The 27,464-nt window shown below is 50.7% G+C and overlaps 12 protein-coding genes across 12 annotated transcripts; 5 read left to right on the top strand and 7 right to left on the bottom strand.

The window, feature by feature from the left end:
• Positions 1-97: 97 nt before the first annotated feature.
• On the bottom strand, positions 98-2,441 carry BDW74DRAFT_132919 (nucleoporin NDC1). The gene is made up of 3 exons (XM_073722326.1): positions 2,168-2,441; positions 1,842-2,109; positions 98-1,785 (listed from the first exon to the last, which is right to left on the bottom strand). Exons 1-3 carry the CDS (start codon positions 2,295-2,297, stop codon positions 216-218), a joined length of 1,968 nt encoding a protein of 655 aa, XP_073585194.1. The 5' UTR covers positions 2,298-2,441; the 3' UTR covers positions 98-215.
• Positions 2,442-2,612: 171 nt separating this feature from the next.
• Positions 2,613-3,756, top strand: BDW74DRAFT_132877 (SNAP receptor PEP12). Its single transcript, XM_073722325.1, has 2 exons — positions 2,613-3,006; positions 3,066-3,756. The coding sequence occupies exons 1-2, from the start codon at positions 2,710-2,712 to the stop codon at positions 3,582-3,584; spliced, it is 816 nt and encodes a 271-aa protein (XP_073585193.1). The 5' UTR covers positions 2,613-2,709; the 3' UTR covers positions 3,585-3,756.
• On the bottom strand, positions 3,705-5,171 carry BDW74DRAFT_132873 (cytochrome c1 heme lyase CYT2). The gene has a single exon (XM_073722324.1). The coding sequence runs from the start codon at positions 4,743-4,745 to the stop codon at positions 3,879-3,881; it is 867 nt and encodes a 288-aa protein (XP_073585192.1). The 5' UTR covers positions 4,746-5,171; the 3' UTR covers positions 3,705-3,878.
• On the top strand, positions 4,809-6,580 carry mvd1 (diphosphomevalonate decarboxylase MVD1). The gene is made up of 2 exons (XM_073724019.1): positions 4,809-5,124; positions 5,183-6,580. The coding sequence occupies exons 1-2, from the start codon at positions 5,054-5,056 to the stop codon at positions 6,324-6,326; spliced, it is 1,215 nt and encodes a 404-aa protein (XP_073585191.1). The 5' UTR covers positions 4,809-5,053; the 3' UTR covers positions 6,327-6,580.
• On the bottom strand, positions 6,473-11,188 carry BDW74DRAFT_132824 (Elongator subunit IKI3). Its single transcript, XM_073722323.1, has 9 exons — positions 9,881-11,188; positions 9,736-9,828; positions 9,127-9,686; positions 8,926-9,079; positions 8,525-8,867; positions 8,233-8,477; positions 8,048-8,181; positions 7,718-7,997; positions 6,473-7,664 (listed from the first exon to the last, which is right to left on the bottom strand). Exons 1-9 carry the CDS (start codon positions 11,010-11,012, stop codon positions 6,619-6,621), a joined length of 3,987 nt encoding a protein of 1,328 aa, XP_073585190.1. The 5' UTR covers positions 11,013-11,188; the 3' UTR covers positions 6,473-6,618.
• A 5-nt stretch (positions 11,189-11,193) lies between these two features.
• Positions 11,194-11,838, bottom strand: BDW74DRAFT_150417 (cytochrome c oxidase VIIc family protein). Its single transcript, XM_073724018.1, has 3 exons — positions 11,635-11,838; positions 11,536-11,568; positions 11,194-11,472 (listed from the first exon to the last, which is right to left on the bottom strand). The coding sequence occupies exons 1-3, from the start codon at positions 11,810-11,812 to the stop codon at positions 11,447-11,449; spliced, it is 237 nt and encodes a 78-aa protein (XP_073585189.1). The 5' UTR covers positions 11,813-11,838; the 3' UTR covers positions 11,194-11,446.
• A 280-nt stretch (positions 11,839-12,118) lies between these two features.
• Positions 12,119-15,818, top strand: BDW74DRAFT_150415 (ATP-dependent RNA helicase MTR4). The gene is made up of 5 exons (XM_073724017.1): positions 12,119-13,008; positions 13,062-14,123; positions 14,176-14,768; positions 14,819-15,384; positions 15,445-15,818. The coding sequence occupies exons 1-5, from the start codon at positions 12,186-12,188 to the stop codon at positions 15,623-15,625; spliced, it is 3,225 nt and encodes a 1,074-aa protein (XP_073585188.1). The 5' UTR covers positions 12,119-12,185; the 3' UTR covers positions 15,626-15,818.
• A 144-nt stretch (positions 15,819-15,962) lies between these two features.
• On the top strand, positions 15,963-17,930 carry BDW74DRAFT_150413 (cut8/STS1 family protein). The gene is made up of 2 exons (XM_073724016.1): positions 15,963-16,283; positions 16,358-17,930. The coding sequence occupies exons 1-2, from the start codon at positions 16,208-16,210 to the stop codon at positions 17,224-17,226; spliced, it is 945 nt and encodes a 314-aa protein (XP_073585187.1). The 5' UTR covers positions 15,963-16,207; the 3' UTR covers positions 17,227-17,930.
• Positions 17,902-19,817, bottom strand: BDW74DRAFT_150410 (DUF3984 domain-containing protein). Its single transcript, XM_073724015.1, has 2 exons — positions 19,550-19,817; positions 17,902-19,494 (listed from the first exon to the last, which is right to left on the bottom strand). Exons 1-2 carry the CDS (start codon positions 19,553-19,555, stop codon positions 18,187-18,189), a joined length of 1,314 nt encoding a protein of 437 aa, XP_073585186.1. The 5' UTR covers positions 19,556-19,817; the 3' UTR covers positions 17,902-18,186.
• A 13-nt stretch (positions 19,818-19,830) lies between these two features.
• Positions 19,831-21,364, bottom strand: argB (ornithine carbamoyltransferase). Its single transcript, XM_073722320.1, has one exon. The coding sequence runs from the start codon at positions 21,046-21,048 to the stop codon at positions 19,969-19,971; it is 1,080 nt and encodes a 359-aa protein (XP_073585185.1). The 5' UTR covers positions 21,049-21,364; the 3' UTR covers positions 19,831-19,968.
• BDW74DRAFT_132734 (uncharacterized protein) lies at positions 21,290-24,522 on the top strand. The gene is made up of 5 exons (XM_073722321.1): positions 21,290-22,325; positions 22,382-23,338; positions 23,396-23,716; positions 23,780-23,970; positions 24,138-24,522. The coding sequence occupies exons 1-5, from the start codon at positions 21,530-21,532 to the stop codon at positions 24,477-24,479; spliced, it is 2,607 nt and encodes an 868-aa protein (XP_073585184.1). The 5' UTR covers positions 21,290-21,529; the 3' UTR covers positions 24,480-24,522.
• A 541-nt stretch (positions 24,523-25,063) lies between these two features.
• Positions 25,064-27,079, bottom strand: BDW74DRAFT_190133 (RAD52 DNA repair protein RADC; the record flags this gene model as incomplete). Its single annotated transcript, XM_073732118.1, has 5 exons — positions 26,805-27,079; positions 26,635-26,721; positions 26,389-26,568; positions 26,169-26,337; positions 25,064-26,115 (listed from the first exon to the last, which is right to left on the bottom strand). The coding sequence occupies exons 1-5, from the start codon at positions 27,063-27,065 to the stop codon at positions 25,064-25,066; spliced, it is 1,749 nt and encodes a 582-aa protein (XP_073585183.1). The 5' UTR covers positions 27,066-27,079.
• Between the last annotated feature and the right edge of the window lie 385 nt (positions 27,080-27,464).

The following is a 27,464-nucleotide window of genomic DNA, read 5'->3' as shown; positions in this document are numbered from 1 at the left end:
GAATAGCAAGTGGTAAGTAATCATGAAACCCCCCAAAAATGGTCAGACAGAACAACGCCGGCAATGCAGTGCGGATGCACGTAAATCAAGTACGACTTTGCTATGGAAAGCCATGACTTTTGTTCACATCTTACAATTTCGCCAAGATAGTCCAAGTAGATGTTACGGACCCTAAATCTTACACCCTAGGTGCAGACAGTAGGTGTCAGCGCTCTTCACTCGTCCACAACGCCGGCGGCCTCCTTCGCCAATCTCAAATCCTTCCCTACAAGCCCTACATCCTTGTAGTAAGGACGGAACGCAACCAAGAGACTCTTCAAGGAAGCTCGAAGCGAATCGATGACAAGTTCGACCTCCGGAACTCTCCGTGCAGCTGCCTGCGCAGCAGGGTCACTCGATGGCGGGAACGCAGAGTCTGTCCAGTGGACGTCCAGCTCGACGTGGGCGTAGGTGTCGAGTGTCGTGACGGTGTCGGTAAAGAGACGGACAATGGCGGGGACATCGGCTTGGACTTTGCCGAAAGAGTCTTCTTTGAGAGAGGCGATGAGGAGGCGGGTGAGGCATTCGATTGCGTCGATGATGGATGATATGGATGCGGTGGGTGTGCCGAGGACAATGCCGGATAGACGGCGTGCGAAGGGTTGGCGAATGAGTAGGCCGATAGGGGAACGGAGAAGCGAGGCGAGGATGGGGTGGATGTTTTCGGGTCTGGTAGTTGAGGCGCTCATGAGGAGTTTGAGGTCCTGAGATGCGGAGAGAAGTCTTTGTTTGCGTTCGGGGCTGAGCACGGCGGAGGAGGCATGATCAAGGGCGTCGCGGAATCGAGCTCGGGCCTGAGGTGTCCAGTCTGGAGACTCGCCTATTGACTTGAAGGTAGTACTGAAGCCCTCATTAATTCTCCCCTGGGTTGTGGTGGACTTGGTAGAGGTGGCGAAGATGTTGTCCTCTTGTACGGGATCGGTAAGTCGGGGTAGGGTGCGAAGAGTAGGCTCGGTCTTCTTCTCAGCCGGTGACGGTGACAGTGACTGTGACGGCTTGGAGGTTGGATAAGATTTCTTCTCCTTGATACGAGTCGGAATGCCTTGAATCACATCCGTGGCTGCTTGCAGAATCTGCATCCAAGCAGATCCACCTTCGCGGTCGATGTCATTGAAGATTAGCTTTCGTCGGTCCGGGAATTCTTGGCTGATATAGCACAATTCCCAAAAGGCAAACGCGCGAACAGTCTCCTTCTTTGCTTTCAATCCGTTCAGCAGGCTACCATTGGGATCTTTAGAGTCCGAGGTCAATGGCTGGCCCCGCTTCAAAGGTTGCTGACTGAGGAAAATAGAGAAGAATAGATTGGTGGTCTGCCAGCAAAGTACTAGTAGTGCGCCCGAAAACATGGTCCGTGCAATCAGAAGTGGCCTGACAGGAATGATAAGGCTAGGAGGGTCAGCAGCAGACCTAGGGAAGTCCCAAAATAATTTGGCAAGGGACATCGTGTAGCCCCATGCTCGGCGTCTGAGGAACAAGACGTAGATCACTGGACATATAGCTGCAACAACCGTGCTTCTCAAAAGGCCTTCTTTCACGACTTGTTGTAGCCCTTCCTGCAGACGCTTCGATATAGGTTGGGTCGGGTGCGTTTTCTGGTCAGCGCCATCGGCTGGTTTCTGGGCAATTGCGATGGGAACACGGTCGTAATCGTTATAGAGGTGAGCCAAGGATTGTACGACGGCCAACAGTAGATGATACGTATATACGTAAATGGGTCTTTCGTTCAAAGTCGCTCGCTCGTGAGGACTACTGTTCGTTAGCTTGACCTCAGTCGGCATGTTCTTGGAAGCTTCCTATCATACCTGCCGCGCTTCACCCACTCCAAATGTGCACTGGTAGGCGAAGACCACTTGTAAAGTTCACTAAACCACCACGCGGAGAATATGTACCATCCGAAGGTCTGGATGACGTGAAGTGGAAAAATGTAATGAAAAGTGCCAAGGGAAGAGCTCGTAGTTCTCGAGCCAATGTGCATTTGACCGACCCGCAGGACGAAGATGGCGAGAGGTGATATGAAGAGGAGTACGGTGCGAATGCCACATGATCCGAAGGGGAATAAAGCCCAAAATACTTTCAAGTTCGGAGTCGATTAGCTACTGCGCCAGTGAAGAGGCTCAAAAACACTTACACGAAGAGTTGTCGCCGATCAGAACTGAGGTCGCATAGCAGACCAGCAATGATATTGCGGAGGCATGAACAAATCTCCGGTGTAGCGCAGATGTGAGGATGCGCCGGTACGGACGAGGCTGTGCGGCCATGGTGTCGAGCTGAAGGTGATTGCTATATCAAGAGAGTGGACAATTTCACAGCATTTTTAGGCGGGCGACAATCGTGTACCATTAAAGACCGCCCTGGGCGGAAACGAGGACGAGTGCAGTGCTTCCTCGAGGCTTGGAGACGGCAAATGCGGCGGGTTGATAATGAAGCTTTGAAGCTTTTTTTGGTGAGCGCCATCAAAACACACAAGCCACACCCCGTTGGTCAGGTGATACTGCACCAGCCACAGGCTTCAATGTCGTCACATCATGTGAGTGAGGCCTGCAGATCCGGGCATCAACATCAGCCGGCATCAACGGCGCTTGAACCTGCAGGCAGCTGCTTGGTATTTCCAGTCCTCGTTTTACCCGCATAATATCCTTTGTTCTCCATTTCTGCTTCTTTTACTACAGTATGTCGTTCAATCACTTGAGTTCTCTTGAATCCCAACCCACCACCTACCGGCGTTCGGACGACCCGCAGTACCACGATGATCCCGAGTTCCAGCGGTTGACCGAGTCCCTCTCGAACCAACTGTTCACGCTGACCTCAAACATCACCCGCTTGTCAGATCAGATTGCTCTTCTCGGGACAAAGCGGGACACTGAACGAGTGCGAGAGCGAGTTCACAATCTTCTGGAGCAAACCCGCACCGGATTCAGGGATGTTGGCGAGGGGATTAAGAAGGTTCAGAACTGGGAGGACGTCAATGTATGCCAATATCGAAAGTACCCATAGTGGCTGATTTGATATCTAATAAGTCTTTGCAGCCCTCGCAGAAATGGACACAGCAGAAGTTGTCTACAGAGTTCAAGGCTACTTTAGAAGAATTCCAAACCGTTCAACGTCGAGCCCTAGAGAAACAACGTGCCTCCGCAGTTGCAGCGCGCACGGCTGTGGACGAGGCAGAACATGCAACGGAAGACGGCACTCAACAACAGCAGCAACAGCTCCTCGAGGAGCAGCCACGCCTGGCGAACCAAGACGAGGTTGATTTCCAGGAAGCCCTGATCATCGAGCGCGAAGCAGAGATTCGCAATATTGAACAGAGTGTCGGCGAACTTAACGAGCTGTTCCGGGACGTTGCTCACATCGTGCATGAGCAGGGCGAGCAATTAGACACCATCAGCGGAAACGTCGAAAACGTCCATGCCGACACTCAAGGTGCGAACGTTGAGCTCCGCAGTGCTAGCCGGTATCAGAAGAACGCCCGGACCAAGGCTTGCTGTCTTCTGATCATCCTCGCCGTCATTTTGGCTATCATCATACTTGCGGCTGTTCTTGGATAGGCACCTAATGATCCCCATGCTACCTTTCATGACGTTCGATGTTATGCTTTCAATTTGTCCTTTGTGATATCCTCCCCTGTACAGTTTATGTATAATGTTGCTTTGCGCTACTGTGAGCAGTATGATTACGATCCTATCCGTTCTGGCGTTGGAGTGGATATTCTATATGCATTTGTTATGCTGCTTCGTGGTATTATACATGGCCTGAATGTTATACATATCATACAATTGAACAACCCATCCGATGCCCAAACTCCAGCTCTATTATCGCCCCGCGAAAAGATAAATGGATTTTTAAAAACCTGAAAATCGCCTGAACCTCATTATGCAGCCTTCCCAAGAGTTCAATTTTGGCCGCACGTCAAGGTAAAAGCTGAGTTTGCCTGGTCCCGCATTTGCAGCCAGACCGGTCCCATTGCTCCCTCCAATTGACTTCCCTTGATAGAAATCAATAACATACTCAATTCGCTCTCCGCCACATCGCTCTACGACCCAGTCGTGTCGATCAAAAGGGAGCTGGTACCCCATGAGGTTGTTCATGCGCGCTCTGGGGCTCAAGAACTCCGGCTCAGAACCTAACCCGCGGAATGAGTACAGCTTAGGTCCACCGCACTTCTTACTGCCAGGATCCGAGCTTGGCGCTTTCTGCTCCCATTCTAGGATTTGCTGCCATGCGCGCTCGTTGACTGCGTTGTGAATCGGGATAATTGATGCTACTGTGGTCGCTAATTCGGAGGCCGAATCGACTGAAGAGGGTGTGTTGCCCTTGCGCATCAAGGCTTCGAAGAATTGTCGCTCAGAAGGATAAATCCAGTTCCCCGTTGACTTGTCATGTCCAGTTTCGGTTTCCGCATTTGATGGCGTACCGTGCGACGCAGTCGGTGATGCATATGGTGAAGAGGGTGCGGCGGGACACTCGGATGGCGGTGCGTCCGAATCGGATATGATTGCTCTTGGTATACTGCTTACTTCGCGGTCTGTTGAAAGGGGGCGTTGCTGCTTCCCTGTTGTTGGCTTTCCGTCATCTGAAGCGACAGGATGAGGAGCATCTCCGGGCTTATGTTGCTGCAGCCATGCCTCACGGGTTTTGTGATCCACGGGGCAAGTGGCCGCCGGGGTGGATGGAGCGGGTGATGCTGGAGTGCTTGCGCCCTGGCCCATTGGGACGTTAGCGTACTCTGATGTATGCGAAAAGAGGAGAAGAAGTGAGAACTGGAAGAACTGAGCGGGCGTCAAGGTGCTTGGTAATGCGAAAAAGAAGCAAAGGGCCGGAGTAACGCTGCTCACCGCCTGCAGCGCCCGATGGACTTACTCCGAGCGAGTCTCCGTCGAGACTAGGTAAGACTATATTTACTTTTTTGTTTCGCTCGTCCTGATCCCCTTTTCCGGGACCCTCTGCTGTTTATCTTCTCCTGTTTTCTCTGTTTCTTCGATTATCTCAAGCTACTCTGAGTACGCTTTCCATTACAATGGCTGCTGTCTCCGAGAGCCCCGTCTACCGGGCCACTACTACTGCCCCTGTTAACATTGCCGTTATCAAGTGAGTCCGATACAACACCCCGCCATTGTGCAACGCATTGGCTTACATTGCTGTCTAGGTACTGGGGAAAGCGTGATGCCACTCTGAACCTGCCCACCAACTCTTCCCTATCCGTCACCCTATCTCAGCGCTCTCTCCGCACCCTCACCACTGCCTCATGCTCAGCCAACTACCCCGCCGCCGACGAGCTCACCCTCAATGGCAAGTCGCAGGACATTCAGTCTTCCAAGCGCACCCTGGCTTGTCTCGCTAGCCTACGGGCTCACCGACAAGAACTCGAGAATGCCGACTCGTCCCTTCCTAAGCTCTCTACCCTCCCGTTGAGGATTGTTTCCGAAAACAATTTCCCCACCGCTGCGGGCCTCGCCAGCTCGGCTGCTGGGTTCGCAGCCTTGGTCCGCGCCGTGGCCGATCTTTACAAGCTTCCCCAGTCGCCAACAGAGCTCAGTCGTATTGCCCGCCAGGGTTCCGGTTCGGCTTGTCGCTCTCTGATGGGAGGTTACGTCGCCTGGCGCGCCGGTGAGCTCGCAGACGGAAGTGACAGTCTTGCGGAAGAGGTTGCGTCGCAAGGCCATTGGCCCGAAATGCGCGCACTTATTTTGGTCGTGAGCGCAGAGAAGAAGGATGTTCCCAGCACGACGGGTATGCAGACGACGGTTGCGACATCCGAGCTGTTCGCTACGCGTGCAAATGCCGTCGTCCCTGCGCGAATGACTGCTATTGAGACAGCCATTCAGAACCGTGATTTCCCTACCTTCGCCGAAATCACCATGCGTGACTCGAATGGTTTCCATGCTACCTGCCTTGACTCGTGGCCTCCCATCTTCTACATGAACGATGTCTCCAGGGCCGCTGTCAGACTCGTACATGATATCAACAATGCCGCTGGTCGCACTGTGTGCGGGTACACTTTCGACGCCGGCCCCAACGCCGTCATCTATTACCTGGAGAAGGATTCGGAGGTAGTTGCGGGAACCTTCAGGTCTATCCTCGGCACCGAGCTTGAGGGTTGGTCTGGTCCTTTCTATGACGCCGTGAAGAACGTTGGTCCTGGCGTCTCCCTGGATCAGGTGGACTCTAGGGCGGTGGATGTGCTAAAGACTGGACTGAGCCGTGTAATCCTGACCGGTGTTGGTGAGGGTCCGGTCAGCGTGGAGGACCACCTCGTCGGTGAGAAGGGTGAGATCCTTTCTACCCAATAGAAAGGGGTGGGAAACAGCAGAGACGAAACGATTTATGATTCCGTCAAATTGCATCAAACATATTTTGAAAATAATGGTATTTAATTCCAAGCTGTGCATCGTTTGACACGTTACGCCAGCATGATGCTGAACATTTCGGTTATCTTTGGTTGAGGTTCAGTCAATCATTCCATATAATAAACAGATACTACACCTGCCCATAATAAATAGTTAGCTACTCTATCTTATTATAAAACACCTGCGCAAACTTTTGATATGCCCCTGTATCTAAACCTATAACCAGAACATTAATCTAATTCAACAGCGCCGACTTCTTCATCTGCTTGATTTTCGGGGGCTCCTGTCCCTTCCCAACACCCATAGTCGACACAATGCTCTCCCAGAACACTCTCTGTCCGCCCTGCGGCATCGGAACATCCACAGGACCATTCGCAAAGTTTTCACCATCACCAGCCTGTTCCCCCTCTTGCTCCTGCTGCTGCTGTTGCTGAGCAGCAAAAACTTCTTCTTGGCTCTCCGCACAAAGCCTCAGCACATCACTCATAGCCTTCTCAATTGCCGCAGCGCGCTCCCTCATGTCCCTGCGCAGCAAGGCATCAACCAGATTCTCCACCTCCGAGACCGTCGCGCCAACACGCTCAACAAGCCGGCGCACACTGTTGACCAGATACTCCTCCTCATAAACAGTTCCCTTCTTGCCACGGGCCCGCTTCCGCTCTTCCTTGCGGCGGTTCTTCGAACTCTGGCGCGAAGACGTCGTCTTTCCAGACGATGTCTTGCCCGTGTACCGCGTAAACATACTCTTACCAGCGAGGGTTGAGGCATCTGTTGCTGCCAGCGAGACGTTATCGGGAATATCCACGCCTGCGGCACCATCAGCCATAGTGGGGTCACCGCCGAAGTAGGCCAATGGGTCCTGAATACGGCGCACACGCAGTTCCGCGATGCGAGGGACCTGCGCCTGTAGCTGGGAGCGGAAGTCAGCGAGGAGATCGGTCATCGAGCCCATGGAATCCGCGAGTGCAGCATCCACGATCTCCGGAATGAGGGATTGCACGCCGTGTAGGGTGAGGAGGCGCGATGCATCCGAGAATCGGGAGCCGCGGCAGAGGAGGCGCGCGGCGGTGGGAATATCGTGAAGGTGTTCGGCGTGGATTTGGGAGGCGGAAAGGTAGTCCTTGTTTTCTTCAACCAGGGTTGTGGCGAGGTCGGTAGCGTGCGTTGATAGCTCGGCCGGGGGAAGAGGAACGAGCATCGCGGTGTAGAGGGATTCACGCCAGAGGTGGGCGAGTTGGTAGCATTTGTAGGCGTCCGTGTAAAGAGATAGGGATTCGTAGGCTATTTGAGCAATATTAGCGTGCGGAACGTAAGTATGGGGTGTTTGGGCATACCGATTCCTGCGTCCTTGTACTGGGATTCCTCGTAAAGATGGTTTGCGTAAAGGTGGGTGACATCGCGCAGTTGGTCGGGCTGGTACTTGTAAATGTCGATGGCGTCTTTATACAGGATATGCTTGACAACGTATTCCCGGAGTTCGTCGTGGGCGCCTAGTCCGTGGAGGTGACCAAGGGCCTTTGTCCATCTGCCTAGGTAGTTGTCGATTTCAAAGTATCGACGCAAATCTGGGAGTTGCTGGAGCTTCCTCAGGAATGGGAGGTATTCACGGGGGTCCTAGGCTTTGTTAGAGAATCCCTTTGATACCCGTACTAAGGAATCCCTACCCGCTGAGCTTGTTGTGCTACGAGCAGTGTAAGCTCTAGATCATAGAGACCTAGTGCATTGTCATACAGCCGATTGGCATCCGTCAAGAAGCACATGTGTTCCACAGCATCCTCTGCTTGTTCAGAACTCTCCTCTGGTATCTACTTAGTACGATATCGAATCGAGCAGAGAAGGCAAGACATACCTCTCAGGCGTGCTACTAATCGGAGACCGGATTCGAGGTCCGGTGGCAATTTGCAAACATGCGCGGTGATGAGGTTGTGTAGGTTGGTATCCGATCGCTTTTCCAGAGCGGCCAGGAAGCCATCGCAGATTCTGTTGACCTTGTTGCCTTTCTTTGCTGTCATGGCGAGACCGCTATCTGGTGCAACCTGCACGTCCAGTGCCTTTAGGGTATCTTTGTACAGCGTCTGTGAGACATCCTCTTCTCTGATTTGGGTTAGTAAGACGATTTTGAACACTTCTGAAAAACTTACTTCAAGCGGGAAAGGAACTCGTCGACAAAGTCAACCCTTTTAACCTGGTCCACGAATAGCGTGATACTTTCCATGAACTGCTCAGGAGCGTAATCGTGGATGATGTTCATATCCACCATCTGGCTGCGACAGGTGAGAAACGCAGAGCGGTAGTCTTTCCGATCAATAAAAGACCGGATACCTGCTAGCACGAGGGCTCTAGGGTAGATCGTCTCAATGTTGCCCCGGGGAGCTTGCAGAATAACCGAGAACGTAGATGGCATTACGGTGACTAGGCATGACCCACGTTCAATGCTTCTACAACGTTCGTCCGTTTCTGGGGTGTCGGGAGGGACCTCCATGTCTATGGTTGTGGGAATTAGCTAAGACATGTTACCAGGTACCTTATGGTAGCCACTAACCTTCAGCACGACGGAGATGGACAAATTTGAGCAGATGCAGAGAAGTAGTGAATATGACATGGGATGAGGTAGCGAGGAAGGACGTGCAGTTCTTCGCAAGCAGCGTCTTATTCGCATAAAGACCTCCTGTTCTCGATAAGGACACCAAGACTTGCTTTGAAGGGTTAGTAAAACACGAAAGCCGTTGGAGAGACATCTTACTTCATCTTCAGATATTTGGGCGCTCTTGGCCCAGTATGTGTCAACGGCAGGACTCTGTGTCCATGGCGTGATTTGGAACCCATCGGAGGATGGCATTGTGATATTAGAGTAGCTTATCACGTGTCCAGGTTGAGGGATATGAGAGAACCACAGAGCTTCATGTCCTAGGCTGGAAAACATGGAAACCAGGTGTTCAGAGTCTGCTGCTTCGTAAACGACCTTGGTCTCCCGTGTCTCTAACGTGGTCCGCTCGATACATGTGTTGTTCGGCCCTCTGCTGCGCAAGATGTAGACCTCATTGTCGTTGATGAAGGTTATCTGACGTGGACGGCTGTCCTTCTCAGCAGACAACGGATAGCTTGACTCCAGGATCGGAGCAGGCACCGGCCTAGATTTAAAAGACCACAAATAGACGGAGAAGTGGTCGTTTGAGAGAACAGCGATCCTTGTCCCTGACTTGCTAAATGCTACATCAATAGCATTTGCATCGAGAGGTAGCTCATTGTGGGCCATAGGGGGCGGCACACCGGATAGTCTCAGGGGCGTCAATTTTAGGGTTTCTGCGAAAGTTAGGAAGGGCTAGCTTGAGTTAGCGAGGTCGTTACGTACTTCCATCAATGACTGCAACAGCTCCAACATCATTAGGAATGGTGGTTGAGCCATGAAAGACTTCAAAAACAAATTCCCCGTCCAAGATCGATTCTGCAAAGCTGTTAGACTGCGTTTGGCACATCGTTTAGGTTCCGGAACATACCAGAGGCTCCAGCAACAAAACGCAAGGCTTTCTCGTTGTGCCATTTGTAGGCAAAACGGCTCTCAGGGCTTGCAACGATAGGGATTTCCTGCTTCAGATAGTAATGGTAGTTACCCGAGGTCCAGAATTGTATCCTGTCCTTGAATTGAACTGCAAGAACTGTTGAATCAACGTTCCAGCTCAAGTATATGTTTGACGCCCACGTAGATCGCTCTTCTTCAGTCAGACGCAGAGTGAATTGCCCGTGGCGCAAACCATTCCTTTCAAAAAAGACCACATCGATCCGGTCATCCAGCCTCTGGATACCAGCAATGAGATTTCCGTAGGGTCTCCAGCTGAGCGCTCCTTCTAGGCCGTCGACTGGCTCACTAACGCTGTCCAGAGTACCCTCGCGGGAGTATACCCTGATTGCACGGCGGATTCCATCAACAATGCTATTGACCGCGACGAAAGCGCCGTCTCCCCGCCAAGTAATAGTGGTTCTGCCGTCATCATTGCCGCTGAGCTTTCCCTCGTCCACCTTCTCCGGAACGGTTGGGTCTCGCATGGCCTTGGCTCTTTTTCCTTGAAACTGAGTCTCACGTTTTCCCCAGCCCACGGAGACGTGCTGGGACGCTTTGAGATCATCTGGAGTGAGGGTGATCTCGGCAACATTCTCAAACTCTCTGGTCATATACAGGAATGTATTGGCCGCAGTAGTCAGAGCCAGGACTTCCTCATCAGGAGACCATGCGGCAGCTGTAATGCCGACATCGACCGAGCCTACAATCTCGATCTTATCCTCGCCGGGGAGGGGCTCCTCACGGACAATGACAATGTCACCTCCTTCTAAGACAAGACACACCGTGAGAGTGTCCGCAAAGTAGTGTAGAGAAAGAACGCGATCACATTCAAGATGTGGCAACGGACATGGTGCATCCCAAGATGCGATAGTGTCAAATACTTCTGGGCTCACGGGATCCGAGAAATACGGATCCGCATGCTTTCTCCGTAGCTCAATGACCGCGTTCGTGGGAGTAGGGCCAAATGTGCAGATAACAGCATCAGAAGCTGTATCCCAAGCCGTCGCCGTGAGAGGAAGTCCATCCTGAAGCTGCACCTCTGCGAGGCGCACGTTTTTCAAGTTGCGCATCTTTATGAATCCGTGGTTACCCCACTGCCATCAACAACGGGATTCTGCCCAGGAAGATAAAAATGACTCGAGCGAGGAGGGAAAGAGAATTAATCAGACTTCCTCTCCATCAGAGCAAGACCAAGTACCTAGCAAATAGAAGTGTTCTGGTGGGTTTGCCGATGTATGTATGAATATCAAATCGACCCAAAGAATTTGATTTTCGCGACAAAAAATCCAGCCAATGACTTCATCCATATACTAATGTTATCACTCTACATTCCACACCGTCCAGCTCCCAACTACATTTTACACCACAATGATAACCGAGAACACTGTGTATTAATGATTCAAAGCTGAATGAATTCACTAGATTTATACAGGATATACGAATTCTCCAACATAGCTCGTTTCCACCATTGCGGGATAATACCAAGGGTCGTGCGCAAGCGGATTTAACGAGCCTTGTAGGTTTGCCAGACTAGAGAAAGAGAAGCGGTTAGAAAATGCTGTGCAATTCTGGCGGAAGTTATCGAGGACATACCAGCAATGGCGAAGGGAGCACCGAAACCGGTGACTATAGGTTCAAGTTAGCGATATCGAGGGCCAGCTGATCCATCACAACCAATCGGGAGCTACTAACTCATGAAAGCCCAGTATCTGAAGAAGAAGTACTTGGTGAGAGGGTTGAAGGGGATGTTGGAGCGAGGACCCTCGGCGTAGTGGTAAGGGCTGCTAAGCTGGGTGCGGGTGGTGGAAAAGCCACGGCGGGCAACGAAGGAGGCGCCCATGCGGGCCCGGAGAGCGGTAGCAGCGTTCATCTTTGGCAGCGTCAGCACAATTGAGCCAGAAACCATCTGTAGAAGAAGTTTACCTTGAAAGGAGCAAGAGCGCGGTGATATGATCGAGGCGGAGGTGCTGATCGTGCCATACGGGAAGAGTAGGACGGAATGGAACCAGCGGCCCTGGCCCAGTCACGTGACGCTTAGCTCTCATCACTGACCAGGGAGGGTTTCTCCGGTCAGTTTATCCGGCGGTAACCCGATTCATTGTAGATTGCGGCGCCTTCCCCAAATGGGGCATTGAAATTTCTTGGTTGCTCCAGTTGGTGGGAAGACAACAGCCAGTTTCCAACCATCAAGGTTGCTCGAGCTATTTGCGCCCTGAGGCTCGAGTCTCTTTACATACCCGACAATGGATGAGCTTTTCGACGTCTTCGAGGACAAGCCCCAAGCGGCCAAGCTCTCCGAACCCAGACGGCCGAAGAAAGAGAAAAGCAAGAAGCGCCAGGTAAATGGCGATGTGAAGGAAAACGGGGAAAACGCTGAGCCAAAAGAGATCCCAGTCGCTACAGATGCCGCCATTCAAGATGACAAGGAAGAGAAGCCTGTAGGCGAGGATGGCAATAATCAACCGGAGACAAAGCGATTGCGATTAGAGGAGGAGCCGGAACCCATTGTCGCAGATCTGTTCGAAACTGCGCAAGAGCGCGAGATCGCAGGATCTGCGGGGCTTCAAACTGAGAAAGAGGCCGGCCCAGTAGTGTTGTCTCACCAGGTCCGGCATCAGGTCGCCATACCGCCGAAATACCCATACGTCCCGATCTCTCAACACAAACCCCCGGCGGACCCCGCGAGAGTATGGCCATTCACCCTCGACCCGTTCCAGCAGGTCGCGGTTTCATCAATCCAGAGAGGAGAAAGTGTCTTGGTCTCCGCTCACACTAGTGCGGGAAAGACAGTGGTTGCAGAATATGCTATCGCTCAGAGTCTGAAGAACAATCAGAGGGTCATCTATACAAGCCCGATCAAGGCTTTGAGTAACCAGAAATACCGAGAGTTTGCGGCGGAATTTGGTGACGTTGGTCTTATGACCGGAGATGTGACCATCAACCCTACTGCTACTTGCCTGGTTATGACGACCGAGATTTTGCGGTCTATGCTGTATCGTGGCTCCGAGATTATGCGCGAAGTCGCCTGGGTAGTTTTTGATGAAATTCATTACATGCGAGATGCCAGTAAGTGCGCCGAAACCAATATATCTTTGCATGCTATTAACTACGTGGTATAGCGCGAGGCGTCGTCTGGGAAGAGACGATCATTTTGCTTCCCGATAAGGTCCGATACGTATTCTTGTCTGCGACAATTCCCAATGCTATGCAATTTGCCGAGTGGATCACGAAAATGCACAACCAACCTTGTCACGTTGTATATACCGACTTTCGACCCACGCCGTTGCAGCATTACTTCTTTCCCGCTGGCTCTGAAGGAATGCACTTGATTGTCGACGAGAAGGGCGTTTTTCGTGAGGAGAACTTCCAAAAGGCTATGGGCTCTATCGCAGACAAGAAAGGTGATGACCCAGCGGATGCGCTCGCTAAGCGAAAAGGCAAGGGCAAAGACAAAAAGCTCAACAAAGGCGGGAATCAGGATAATGCTGATATATACAAGATCGTTAAGATGATCATGCTTAAAAGTCTAAACCCCGTTATCGTCTTCAGTTTCAGCAAGCGCGAGTGCGAATTTTACGCTTTGAAGATGAAGACCTTAGCCTTCAACGATGATTCGGAGAAAGAGATGGTGTCCAAGGTCTTTAACAGTGCGATTGAGATGTTGTCTGAAGAAGATCGGAACCTGCCGCAGATTCAAAACATCCTGCCTCTTCTTCGAAGAGGTATTGGTGTCCACCACTCTGGGTTGCTTCCTATTCTCAAGGAGACCATCGAGATCCTGTTCCAAGAGGGTCTTATCAAGGTTCTCTTTGCGACCGAAACATTCTCTATCGGTCTGAACATGCCCGCAAAGACTGTCGTCTTCACAAGCGTCCGTAAGTTTGACGGTTTCAGCCAGCGCTGGGTCACTCCATCCGAGTTTGTGCAAATGTCTGGCCGTGCTGGACGAAGAGGTCTTGATGATCGCGGTATCGTTATCATGATGGTAGGAGAGGAAATGGATCCTGCCGTGGCCAAGGAAATCGTGCGAGGAGAGCAGGACCGTTTAAATTCCGCTTTCCATCTGGGTTACAATATGATCTTGAACCTCATGCGCGTGGAGGGTATTTCACCCGAGTTCATGTTAGAAAGGTGCTTCTACCAATTTCAGAACACTGCCGGCCTAGCAGGGCTCGAAAAGGGCAAGCGTCTCCGTCCATCTTGTGTCGAAAAAAGCCTGCTAACAAACATCAGAGCTCGCTGAATTCGAAGAAAAGAGAGCCAACATGACTATTTCCGACGAAGGAACCATCCGTGAATATTACGATATTCGAACGCAGATTGACCAGTTCAGTGATGACGTACGGGCGGTTATCAGCCATCCTGATTACTCCGTTTCTTTCCTCACGCCTGGGCGCCTGCTTCATGTCAAATACAAAGACTTTGATTTTGGGTGGGGAGTCGTTGTCAACATCAAGAAACGCAAGCCCCAGAAGAACTCAGAAGAACTAACCGACCATGCTAGCTGGGTTGTAGATGTTCTCTTGAAAGTTGCCGAGGGGTCCTCTGTAGGCACAAAGACTTTTGAAGATCTGCCACAAGGTGTCCGGCCACCGAAGGAGGGTGAGAAATCTCACATGGCTGTTGTTCCACTTCTTCTCAATTGCATTCAATCTATCTCACATGTTCGAATGATGATGCCCAAGGAGTTGCAGACTCTAGATTCGCGAGCCGAAGTGGGAAAGAAGATAGAACAAGTCAAGAAGAGGTTCCCGGATGGGATTGCTGTCCTCGACCCTATCGAAGACATGGGCATCAAGGATGACGAGTTCAAAAAGACTTTAAGAGTAAGTGTCGTTTGCCATGGGAGTGGGGTGTGATGCTAATATATTCTTAGAAAATTGAGGTTCTTGAGGCTCGGTTGGTTACGAATCCATTGCATAATTCTCCACGGTTGGAAGAGCTGTACGAACAGTATGCGGAGAAGGTTGATTTAGGGAACAAGATCAAAGCGACTAAGAAGAAGATATCTGATGGCATGGCGATCCAACAGCTGGACGAACTGAAATGCCGGAAACGTGTTCTCCGCCGCTTCGGGTTCATCAACGAGGCCGAAGTAGTCCAACTGAAGGCACGCGTGGCGTGTGAAATTAGCACTGGCGACGAGTTGATGCTCAGCGAGCTTCTCTTCAACGGTTTCTTCAATAAGCTTACCCCAGAGCAAGCGGCGGCCGTGTTGAGTGTCTTCGTATTCGAAGAAAAGACTAAGGAGACACCGCCGCTATCAAAGGAAGAGCTTGCGAAGCCACTCAAAGAGATCCAAGCGCAAGCACGGATTGTTGCTAAAGTCGCGCAAGAGTCGAAGCTGGCCGTCAGTGAAGAAGACTACGTCCAGAGTTTCCATTGGGAACTGATGGAAGTGATCTACGAATGGGCTAACGGGAAGTCTTTTGCTGATATTTGGTGAGTCCTCAGTTCTAAACATCTAGTAATGATGACCGGTAGCTGACAATCCTCCTTCAGCGGCATGACCGATGTTTACGAAGGCAGTTTGATCCGGGTCTTCCGCCGCTTGGAAGAATGTCTTCGGCAAATGGCTCAGGCCGCCAAAGTCATGGGTAGTGAGGAACTTGAAAGTAAGTTTGAGGCGGCATTGACAAAGGTCCGCAGGGACATCGTTGCTGCGCAGTCCCTATATCTGTAGACGGGGGTCTCGTTTGTCTTGGGTGTTTTGGTAGTTGCATTTCCCTGGCGTCGGGCTAAGAAGGTTTCAGCCGTTCTTCATTCTTATTTGTATGTAATGTCGTGATATCCCCAGATTCAACGGCCAAAGTGGGAAGTGGCAAGATATGTACAAAAGCTAGGATTTTCTTTATTATTAGTGAAAGGTCCCATAGAACAGTTATATAATTAGTAGCAGTACCATAGTCGGTAGTCTATACGGTCTGAGGACAAAGAGGCCTAGAAACCTGCATTATGGGTCCGCGTTGCCTCCCGCAACCCGCCGTGACTCTTGTTCTACTCGCCCACCGCTTCTCTTTCTTCACTCTTCTTTCCCCACCAATTCACCCTCTCTTCAAACCTCCTCTCTTTCTCCTTCAGCTGCATCCTTTTTTCCTGTCCTTCCCTTGCTTGCATCTTTCCTCCTCGCTATTCCCCTTTCTTCCACATCTCCCTCGTGACCTACCTGACTCTTCCTTGCTCCTCCGCTTGCTCCCTTATCTCCCGGCTACCAAGGTCCGACGTCTCCTACCTTTCCTTCGCCGGCCAATTGTTTGCGGACATCATGAACAGCTTGGTGGCTACTCCACCTGTGCCACCTCACTTTTATGAGTATTCTCGTCTCTCTCCCTCTCGACCAAGTACGTTTTTTTTTTTGGTCGATACTGGGGCCCTTGGGCTATATAAGGTGCTCATTTCTAATCAAACATTCTAGTGTCTACCCCCAGTCACACACCGACCAACCGCAAGCGGAAAGCAGAAGATGACCACAATGATTTCGACAGCCGGATGTCAGCCTCTCCTACAAACTCCCCGGCTTTCACTCCGCGATCCTTGCCATCATCCTCCCGACAACTAAAACGTGCTCGACCTAATGTCGGCGGGAGGCCGCTTTCTCTTCCCCGTTTACTTGAGACCTTAGATACCGAAGCTCTTCGCGGGGTCCTCCGGTCGATATGCAACCGTCATCCAAGTCTGGCCGATGAAGTTGTACAAACTGCTCCTCGCCCAAGTGTCTCATCTGCACTCCAAGTTCTTCGAAATTATCAGTCTACGCTACAATCATCATTCCCTTTGGGCGGCAACCCCGAATCCGACTACGCCTACAATCGAGTCCGACAGCCTCTCGGGAATCTTCTGGAAGCCTTGAGCGACTTCACCCCACACTTTCTGCCACCCAACGAAACCCAACCTTCGATATCGTTGAGCTATCTAGACGACGCCACCGAGATAATACATTCGTTACCGCGTTGGAGCTCACCTCAAAACAACGTAGAGCGGGACTCTGCATACGATGAGATTTGCAAAGCTTGGATTTTGGTGATACGAGAGGCCGCCAAACGAGGAGGTGGAATCCAGCTACAGTACGGAGGTTGGGATCAAAAATTGGCGAAGCATAATCACAACTCGGGCGGCAAACTGCAGGCAGCCGTCAATGATCTCGCGTCCAGTCTAGGATGGATGCATGGCCCGGAGTCTCAAGGCTTCGGTAATCCAGGGAGCAACGATCTAGGATCCATTCGAGAGCAGCTTTTATCGGGCACATATGGACTTGGAACTCCCGTCAAAGTAGGGCCGTGGTAAAAATCCTGTGTCCAACATAATTACTTGTCCCCACAACAATCTCAACCGCGTCCATTCCCATCAACCCTCTATATCCTCGACAGTGGATATCCACCTACGATACGATCACGATACAAACTGCATGAACTAGAGTTCCAAAGGTTCATTTCGGCGTTAACTATGTGCAACCAGAGTTTATGTTCCCATCTTTTTACTTCATTTCTTATCTCGCTTCTCTTATTGTGTCATCATCCTAAGTCTTATCCTTCAATTTTACCCTTATCTAGATGGTGGGATCACTTATCATCGGTCTATCGAACTGTGCATATCGGGTACATGGTCGGCAACTCTCTTCATATTCAGTCTTTCCACTTTCTTTGGCCAATTTTTATTCACTCGTTTTCCCGTTGATGCCCCTTCTTGTATACCCCCCATGTCTTATTCAATCTCAGCATTCGTGCCTTATTGCTGCCCTAAGTCAATCCATTGACTGGGAGAGTCAGACTCACCTAGCGGGCAAGTGTCCCGAGCAATTTCCGGTTCGGAATGTGTCAAAATCACTGGAGAATAACATTATATAGAACGATGCACTTCACGTAGTAACTCGTCAAACAGCTCATCTTGGTAAAGCTTTGTTTACACAATTTTTTTCCTCGTGTGAATTTTACCATCTTAGTTGCAACTTGCCCGCAAAACCAAATAGTTCCCAGTAATCCATATTTAAGATAATTATAACTTAATACATTCATTCTTCGAGTCTTACACAAAGTAAACAAGCATGCCATTCAGCCACGTAACTCCATGTATAAATTGACATTGAGAGATTATACCAAAAGTGTAATATACGGCCTCCGGAAACATCAAGACTATCACTGTTTGCTTAGCACTTGGAAAGAGAGAAGTCATCGTTACACATTTTTGTCGTCTCAGGAACAACTGCGGGTATAAAATGTGTCCTGTACATAAAGTGTATGGCGCGCATTAAGTGGATATCAACACCTGTTTTATAGTGCGGATGAACCATCCTGCATCTTCCCAGCCGCCGTGGTCTCCGGCTCTTTCCATCGTATTAATGTCGGAACAGGCATCTGACACTTGGCTTCTGGTCTCATCGTCGTCTTTGTCGGAAAGATCGTGAGTTGGGTGCTCATCCTCGATGTCTGCATGCAGCTCTGCTGCCGATGGGTTGGTCACTGCGTCTTGAGAGGATGAGAGCGGCCAGTCGTCGACGCCGAAAAGCGTCCATTCCACTAAGCGATCAATCCAACTTCCCAAGCCAAACCCACGCTCGCGAGTCAGGCGTTGAAGTTCGCGCTCATCGATTTCTTCTTCGTCCTCTTCCGAGTCCCAGAGGTCGTCGGATGCCTCGGAGTAATAGTCATCGTTGACGTTTTCCTGAATTGTATCCCGCATCTCGGCGCGGACGCGCTCGTCAATGAAGTCTGGGAGGAGAGATGCGGAGGATCCTGCGTCTTCGCTCGTGCGGTGTGAGGGGGTTCGTGGAGCCGATGCAATGTGGACGCTGCTTCGTTTGGAAGTGGGCGAAGCCGTCGACATCTCAAGTCCCGTCATGGATAGGTCAGGCCTGCTGTTTCGTCGACTAGCCACGCGGGATCGTGAGTGCGCAGCCGCGGGCGTAGATCGGCCGGACTTGGTCCGACGAGATATGCCTGTTCGCAGAGCATGTGAGATAGCATCAACTTCATAGTTTACGGCCTCAGCAACTAGGCTCGTCGAGCTCTCTCTTTTTGTCAGCCAGCTTTGGCCCTTTTCCTCGCGGGCCGTTGATGCCAGGGCAACGCCTGCACGAAGCATCCACTCGGGGTCTCCAGCTCCCGCTTCGTATGGCTGGTGACGATGGGCTGCAGAGCGCCGGACTCTCCTGTTACTAGTAGGGCTAGCGCTGGCGCTGGCTATTTCGCTCCCGCTGTTTCTAGACTGATGGTGCAGCGGTTGCTTCAAGGCCTGCTCCTGGAGATTAGAGTCGCTTAGATGAATTGGGGTTGAACTTTTGCTTCGGGCGTGATGTCGAACACGTGAAGCACTTCGCGAAGGCGTGCGCGAGAGGACGCCAGGGGTGCCAGGGACTGAATAGCTAGATAGGTAGGAAGTTCTAGTTGGGGGGTTGAGAGCCTCGCTTCGAGGGGTGAAGTAGTCCTGCGAGCCGTGTCCCATGTCATGGTCATCGTCAATGGGGTAATATGGAGTTAGCGGAGCGAGAGAGGTGCGGTTTAGCGATGGGTAAAAGCGGCGAGATCGAAAGCCCGATTGGGCTTGCGATGGAGAGGACTGCTTGTTGGTTAGTAGCACGATCATTTGGCGGATGCAGAGGAAGGCTGCTCACGGTCATACTGAGATGGGACGCAATATAAAGGGCTTCGCGAATGTTATAGAACCCGAATGAGGAACAGTAGGTGGAATGATGAAGTCGAGGGTCGAGGTGGAATAGTTAGGTCTGGATCTACCCCGGTTAGAGCGACTCCGCACGTTGACATGTGAAAATCACCCGGTGCAGTTTGCCCCAGTTCTTCGTGGTCTGATCAGTGCAGGGGGCGAGAACAGAGCATGCAGTTTGCTATTAATGTTCGATGGAATCTTATACCAAATAGCTGTGTCATGCGTTTCTTGAGAAGATACTTTGGAATGATTGGACTATAGTCGCTAGACTATATATGTCTACCAGCGGAATGACCTCATAATCATCCAACTCCCTCAATTATAACGCCAGCCTCTATATACTTTTATTAACATTTGATTATATTATTACTCAATCTTCCCCTTGTTGACAACAAATCCTTCCAGAGCAGAAATCGCAGCCCATAACCTGTTCTCAGCCTCAGGAAAGACAAGTGACCGGTTACTGTAAAAGACCTCGTCACTGACCTCCTCTGGGTGCCGTGGGAGACAGTGCATGAACTTCCAGCCCTCCTTTGCGCCTCCCCGCTTGGCAAGATCAGCGGTGATTTGGAAACCTTCAAATTCCTTCAGCCTTTTGGCTTTCTCCTCTTCTTGACCCATTGACACCCAGGTGTCTGTGACGAGAATGTCGGCATCCTTAACCGCTTCTTCCGGAACATTGGTTTGCAAAAGCTTGCCTGGCTTTGAGACACCCTCTCCGGCAGACTTGATGAGCTCCAGCATGTCAGAAGGAATCTCATAGCCCTTGGGGGTAGCCACAGCAATGTCAACACCCATCTTTGTAGCAGCAATGGCCATGTCGAACAGGACGTTGTTGGCGTCGCCAACCCAAGCGATCTTCAATCCTTCTAACCCAAGACTTGAAAGGTGGTGTGCCTTAGGAGTAAAAGCTTCATAGATGGTTTGGAAATCGGCGACGGCCTGAAGAGGATGGAAGGAGTCGCACAAAGCATTGATGACTGGAACGGAAGAGTGCTTCGCTAGATCTGCAACTTCCGCATGTTTGCCGACACGGGCAACAATGCAGGATACCATGGACGAAATAACGACAGATGTATCGTACAGAGACTCGTTAACCCCCAATTGGATGTCATCCTTGCCCAAGAACATCGGATGACCCCCCATTTGGACAACAGCGCCTTCAGTTGATACCCTAGTTCGGGTGCTTCGTTTGCTGAAGATCATGGCGACCGTCTTCCCCAGTAAAGATCCCTGCAAGTTCTGGGGAATTGACCCGGACTTGATGGCTCGCTTGTGTGAAGAGGCATTGCGAACAAGAGTAGCGAACTCGGCAGGCGAGAGGTCCGCAACGGAAAGGAAATGGCGGGGGGCGAAAGGCGAGGTGGGAGGCATGGTTTGCGAGGAGTATGAACGCACGGTGTATCGCAAACTTTGGCTCTTCAGTGCGGAACGGAGAGATGCCATTGGGAAGGCGAGAGTATAGATGTGGAAGGACTTCTTAAGGGGACGAAGAAATTGGAACAGAGGGAGGACATCCACAAATAACTGGTGGGTGATTCGTGAATGACTCAAAGGTCCGCCTCAAAGAGCTTCCGGTTCATTGGTGAGAATCAAGGTTAGCGTCACTTCCGCCCGCCGATCACGGATCACCGCCATGGCTATCGGGCCCTGGCCCTGCTGACGCTTTGAGTAACTCGCACTCCTCCATCGTCCTACCATTTCCATCCATCATTATCAGCTGCTATTATCGCATGCGGCCATCTTTGCAGCTTGTTCATGTATCAGTTATTCAGATGAGGCCTCCGACTTGATCACTCCTGGCCTGGTTCGCCGTCCAATCAGCCTCAACACTCAACTCCCTCAACGCTATCACAGCTTCTCCACATTAGTCTCCCCCACTCCGCTCCTTGATCAGTGAGCACTGTGCAGTTCTCGCGGAGTCGCGATGAGGGACGAGGAAAGTCGGCCTCTATTGGGCGATCATGTCAACAGTATCTCTCATCAACAAACGCTATCAATAGATCAACAGCGTCGCTCATTTGAAGTGTCGTCCGAATCAACTCCGCTCCTCCATCGCCGCGATGATGATTTATCGACTTATGGCGGCATAGATGCACCCGAGGCTTCCTCTTCAACGTCCGGAAATGTCTCTTCAGCCGCAAATCCGAAGAAACTGCGAAAAAGAATCGGATGGACACTGATATGCGGCCTGCTTGCTGTCAGTTCTATCATCCCAATCCTTATCCTGGCCTTTATCGTCCCCGCGGTTGTAAAGCAATACGCAAAGGAAGCCACCGTGTTCAAACCGACGAACCTCTCAGTTGAGTCTGCTACAAGTGAAGGAGTGAGGGCTAGAGTACAAGGAGATGTTGTACTCGACGCTAATCGCATAGGGAGTGGGTCGGTACGAAATATTGGACGTTTTGTCGCCTGGATCGGGAGAGAGGTCGAAACAGGCCAATCTGAAGTGAATGTATATTTGCCGGAATACGGGAATGCTTTGGTTGGATCTGCGTCTCTGCCATCCATAAAAATCAACATCCGAAACGGCCATGTGAATCACCTTGATTTCGAAGCCGATTTGGTTGCAGGCAACGTCGAGGGTCTTCGCTCAGTTGCCGTCGACTGGCTAGAAGGAAGGTTGGACCGTCTATTACTCAAGGGAAGCGCAAATCTACATCTCAAATCAGGCTTACTGAGCCTTGGAGAACAGACTTTGGATGAATCCATAGTGTTTGCAGGTAGGTTCCGCATCTGGTATCCCTTACGCTACATGGAATATTGATTTTGCTGATAGGAGATGACTTCCCCTCGCTTCCTGCTGTTGAAATTACCAAATTCAATGTACACGACGTAGATTCGCCAGATGATGAAGGTGCCATGGCGGTTGACATCTCAGTTTCGACCTTGCTCAATTCTCCGTTCTCTCTACGCATTCCACCTCTAGGTTTCAAAGCGCTTGTTGCCAACTGCTCTCCACGCGATCCCTATATCTCCGTGGCGGATGTTGTTACCAAGGAGATTACAGTAACTCCTGCTCAAAGCACCGTCGTTGATGTTTCTGGCATCATTCGAGGTCTGTCGGATGAGCTCACAGCGAACTGTCCCGGTGAAAAAAGGTCGCCTCTCGATACACTTTTGACAAGTTACATTCACGGTTCTCAAACTATTATCTATGTCCGTGGAGCGGATGTACCTTCATTAGGTACTCCCCAATGGATGACTGATATCCTGAAGACAGTGACCGTGCCGCTATCCTTTACAGGACATGCATTGGATAATCTTGTCAAGAATTTCACCATGACTGATGTTCATTTCACACTTCCGAATCCTATGGCGGAGCCGGATAGTCCCGATGCTCAACCTACGGTTTCTGCTCTGGTAAAAGTGTTGATTAGCGTACCAGAACAGATGGACTTTGACGTAGAAGTCCCCCGTGTCCGAGCAATTGCCGATGTCTATTATCACAAAGATAAACTTGGCATCCTAGACCTCAGAGAATGGCAGCCTGCCAATTCAACTCTCATTCGGGATCTCGACAATACCACTGTTCTTCAGGTGGAATTTCCCATGGATAAGGCACCGCTCGAAGTGACAGATGAGGATGTATTGACCGATGTGCTTACGAGCCTGATATTTGAAAGGAAGCCTGTAAGACTTACCGTCTCCGCAAATGTCGATGCGGAGATATCTACGGGTCTCGGGGCATTTGCCGTTCGAGGTATTCCGGCAGACGGTAAATTGACTGTGAATCGTAAGTACTATTGCATACAAAGTGGTGTTTTTTTTTTTTCTGTTAACACCGATTTAGCACCATTTGGCGGGTCCCTGCCTGACGGCTTGAGGCCACAAGTACAATCTATCGAGCTGGGGGCCACAACGGAGTCCTCGCTCCTTGTGAACACCATGGTCAACTTCACAAACCCTACTGAATATTCAGCATCGGTGCCGTTTCTCGACTTACTCTTAGTTTACAACGGTACTAGCGTCGCCCATATAACAGCGAAAGACGTCACCATTGTACCTGGTACAAATGTCGGTGTCAATGTTAATCTCCAATGGAACCCGCTCGACCTGGGAGGACCGCCAGCTGTTCTTGCTGGTCAAGAACTAATATCGCGATTTGTCTCAGGTAACTAGGCTTTCTGTTTGTTCCATGGTATCAAAAAGCTCGTTTCGTTGACTCTTATTGTAGGCCTCAATGCCTCTGTGACGATGAAGACCCACCAAGGAACTGTTCCGGCATTACCAAGACTTGGACAGGCTTTGTCCAGGCTAGGATTCGAAGTACAAATGCCTAAATTAACACCGGGTGGGTATCCCGATGGTGATCCTGACCAACCTGGCCATGACGATGGACACAAGGGCTTCATACAGGATGCTACGGTATTATCTACCTTCCTGAAGACCGTTTCCCACGCTGAACATACCGTTTGATACACCATACATATGTCTGAACACCGTCCTGTGTCCATTATCGTATAGATTTCCTTAACACACACACCGGTCTCCGGGTAGAACAAAAGAAAGAACTAACTCCCGAGTGCTCCTAGCTGCACCTCTGGTCATCAACAGCCGAGTTCGCGCTCTTTTCGCCACTAAACCATACAATTCTGGAAATTACATCCATAGAAGCACAGGCTTTCTACGAACATGACCACGAAATCGGCGCAATCAACTACTACACTGTTTTCTCCATTCCGCCTGGCCTCTCTCATTCCCCGCGGCTCCCTGTCGAGTTGAATCTAAACGGCATCGGATATGATGCAGTCAAGAGGGCTGTCGGTGGCACGCTCGACTTGGATACCGTGGCTAAAGTTGGAGTTCGGATTGAAAATTATAATAACACGGTCAATTATCATGGAAAAGGCATTAAGGCGAAGGTTAAACTGTGATTTTGACTTGAGGGTTTCTCTGAAGAACAGACATCTGGGTTGCCCCTGGTTTTTTTAGGCGTATCTGGTGTGCATGGCGCTGGGACTAGTACCCATAGAAAGAATGCGATTGTTTGCAGCTTGCTCTTGAAACACAAGTGGCCTTGTTGGTGACGATATAGTAGAGTGGTTCAATGAATTGTTCATTGTGTAGCTTTGCATGGTGATTAGCCATAAGTAACATTGCTTGAACATTGGCAATGATATATAGTAGGTTTAGAACTCTATATTGCATGCTACTCTAGTCATTTAGAAGAAAAACAAACCTTGGTCGCTTGAGTATAATAGCAAGACGGATAAGCAAGAAACAAGTTAAAGATCCCGCGAAAACTCAAATAAATCAAGTCCAATGCCTTGGATATCAATCATCAAACACACAAGCATGCAAAGTGAGCCCAGCCATTTCATGTTCCCTGGATTTTCCGTGACGCCAGTCCCCAACTCCTGAATGTAAAATTGTTCGAGTTCATAGTGCGATGGTAGTGATCAAGGATAGTTGGTGGTATCGTATACGCCTAGTATCAAGCACAAGAAGGTTGGTCTTATCACCGCTGATGCGGTTGTTGTTGTTGCTGCTGCGGAGGCATGGTGCCGTCGTACCTTGCTCTTTTCGGATCATTGAAGCCAGTGGCAGAAGTTGGCCCGTTCCCGCCGGGCATAGAAGCATTGGTGACGTCGTTCAGAGGCGGTCGTTTTCCATTTGTATTCGCGGACCCGGTTTCATTCCAATTGGCAACAGAAGTGTTGGTTGGTGCAGCAGTCCTAGGGTCAATATTCGGCCGTGTCAAGGGACGGTAGGAGGATGTAGAGGGACCCCTGTTTATGGGACCACCGGCCCCGCTGCCGCCGGGTGCGCCGAGCTTTCGATGCATGTCTGCGGAGGGATTGATGAAGTCGCGAGTTTGGTTGGGCGCTGGTGAGGTTAACATTGGTTTAGAGATCGGTACGCTCTTAGTGTGGTCGACGCCTGCCGTTTTGCGAATAGACGGGCTTTCTGCATGCGGGTCAAATGCTGGGGCAGCGGCGGCCGCGCCATGCGGGTTTTCTCGTAACATATCGACTCCTCTAGCGGAGAAAAATCCAACGACCGGGGGGGCTTGACCACCCATGCCTGGGGTACCTGAAGCAGCCATATTTTGCGGTGGTTGATTTTGAGGCTTCACAACAGGTTCCTGTTTGATGTGCACCTGTGCGTTGGGACCCGATATCGTCGTTCCATTACTGGCACGCTGCCCTGGCGGTATTGGTCTCCCATTTTGATATCCTCTTTGAGCGTCTGGAGGCGGAACGGATTGCCTTTGGTTCATATATTGATTTTGATTTTGGGCTACTGGAGGGTATGGTCGACTATTCGGGGGCTGGTTAGGGATCGGCCTGCCCGCTGCGGTATGGTTTATGGATCTTTCCGGTTTAGACGGCGTGACGACATGGGGATTAGCCCTTGATGGTACACCAGACGCATAGTTTGGGCGATTCGGTGGATTGTTGGGTCTTGTTATTGGGGTTGGTGGCTGATGTGTCTTCGTGTCGTCTGCCATTACTTCATCTGGGTACTCGCTCTCGCCGACATTGAAGTCGGCCTCATCGAACACATCGCCTGGTCTCGTTAGCACCTTGGAGTAAATCAGGCCATGTATGGTATGAGCTTACTTCCAAACTCCGCATCGATATCAGCCTCATTTTTGGGTGTATTCCTTGTAGTAACCGACGGACGGGGCGGCAAATCGTCGTCCTCTGGAGGCGGCTTTGGTTGTACTGGTTCCCTCTTGATAGGAGCAAAGTCGGGATGACGGTGCAGATCATTCACGTCCAACTTCGTCTGCAGAGTGTCAACGCAGAGGCAATGAAGAGAGAAAAAGAAGACACATACTGGTATTGTCTTCAGCTTCGAAACCTTGGAAATGTAATCCTTGTCGTATACACAGTTGCCCAACACATTGCCGAAGTTCCGCAAAGCTCGTTTTAAGGCGTCAGTCGTTGCCTCTTTTTTAGCCTTCTCAAACGCGGCGGCTTTTCCCTTGCAGTTCTCCATATGCCCGTATCCCACATCCTGGTATTGCCAACCGTCAGCGCTGAATAAAGAACTCCGTGGCCGACTAAAAATAGTTAAACAAACCTCATGGTAGGCTCCATCCTTCAAAGTCACCCTTACTATTACCGATAGGCCCAGAGTGACCTTTCCTGTATTCGGGGACTCGTCAACCTAAGAGACAATGTTCACATCAGCAACACACTTTCTACCTGTAGTCACGATTTAAACAAGCATAGATGCGGAGAAACTCGTACAAAATCAATCTGGATGTTTTGGATCGAACTCGACCATCCGTTAAACCCAAACACTTCGTTGGCAAGGTTTATACACTTATCCGCAGAGAGGTAGTGTACTTTGAGCCCCGCCGCTCCAGGTCGAGAGGAGATGTACTCTGGCCCTAATTTCTTCTCGAGGCGTGCCTGAAGGGCGGCAGCTTCCTCGGGAGTGTATTGATTAGAGCGTGTTGGAGTTTCATTGAGCGGGTTTTTGGCGATGGCTCCTGTTGCATCTGGCATCGTGATGCTCGCCGGGCTGCCTCGATGTTGGTCGCCAACGCTGAAGACGCGGTACGCGTTAGTTTACGTAGGTTCATTGAGTGCCGAGACGGGCACTGGCAGGAAACTCACGCTGGCATAAGTATGTTTATGGATAAACTTAGTCTATGAGAGCTATCATGAGAAGCTGAGATTGTACTGAAATGAGTGGTAGCTCAAGGCACGGGTTGGCGCTCATCTGGCGTGGAGACGCGTCGGGATATCCTGCTATGCCGCGAAGTCACGTGCGTCTACACCAGACACTCAAGAAGGGCCACGAGGAATGATGGATAACCAAGCTAACGGTTTACGATGGCCATAAGTAGAGGATTATCTCGATAATTGTGGTCAAATCCGAGGACCATATTTTATCTTTAAGCA

Source organism: Aspergillus multicolor (genome assembly GCF_047715735.1).
Source record: "Aspergillus multicolor strain CBS 133.54 unplaced genomic scaffold BDW74scaffold_8, whole genome shotgun sequence".
NCBI classification, from domain to species: Eukaryota; Fungi; Ascomycota; class Eurotiomycetes; order Eurotiales; family Aspergillaceae; genus Aspergillus; species Aspergillus multicolor.
The sequence above is the reverse complement of the archived record's forward strand: the minus strand, read 5'-3'. Positions and strand labels throughout refer to the sequence as shown.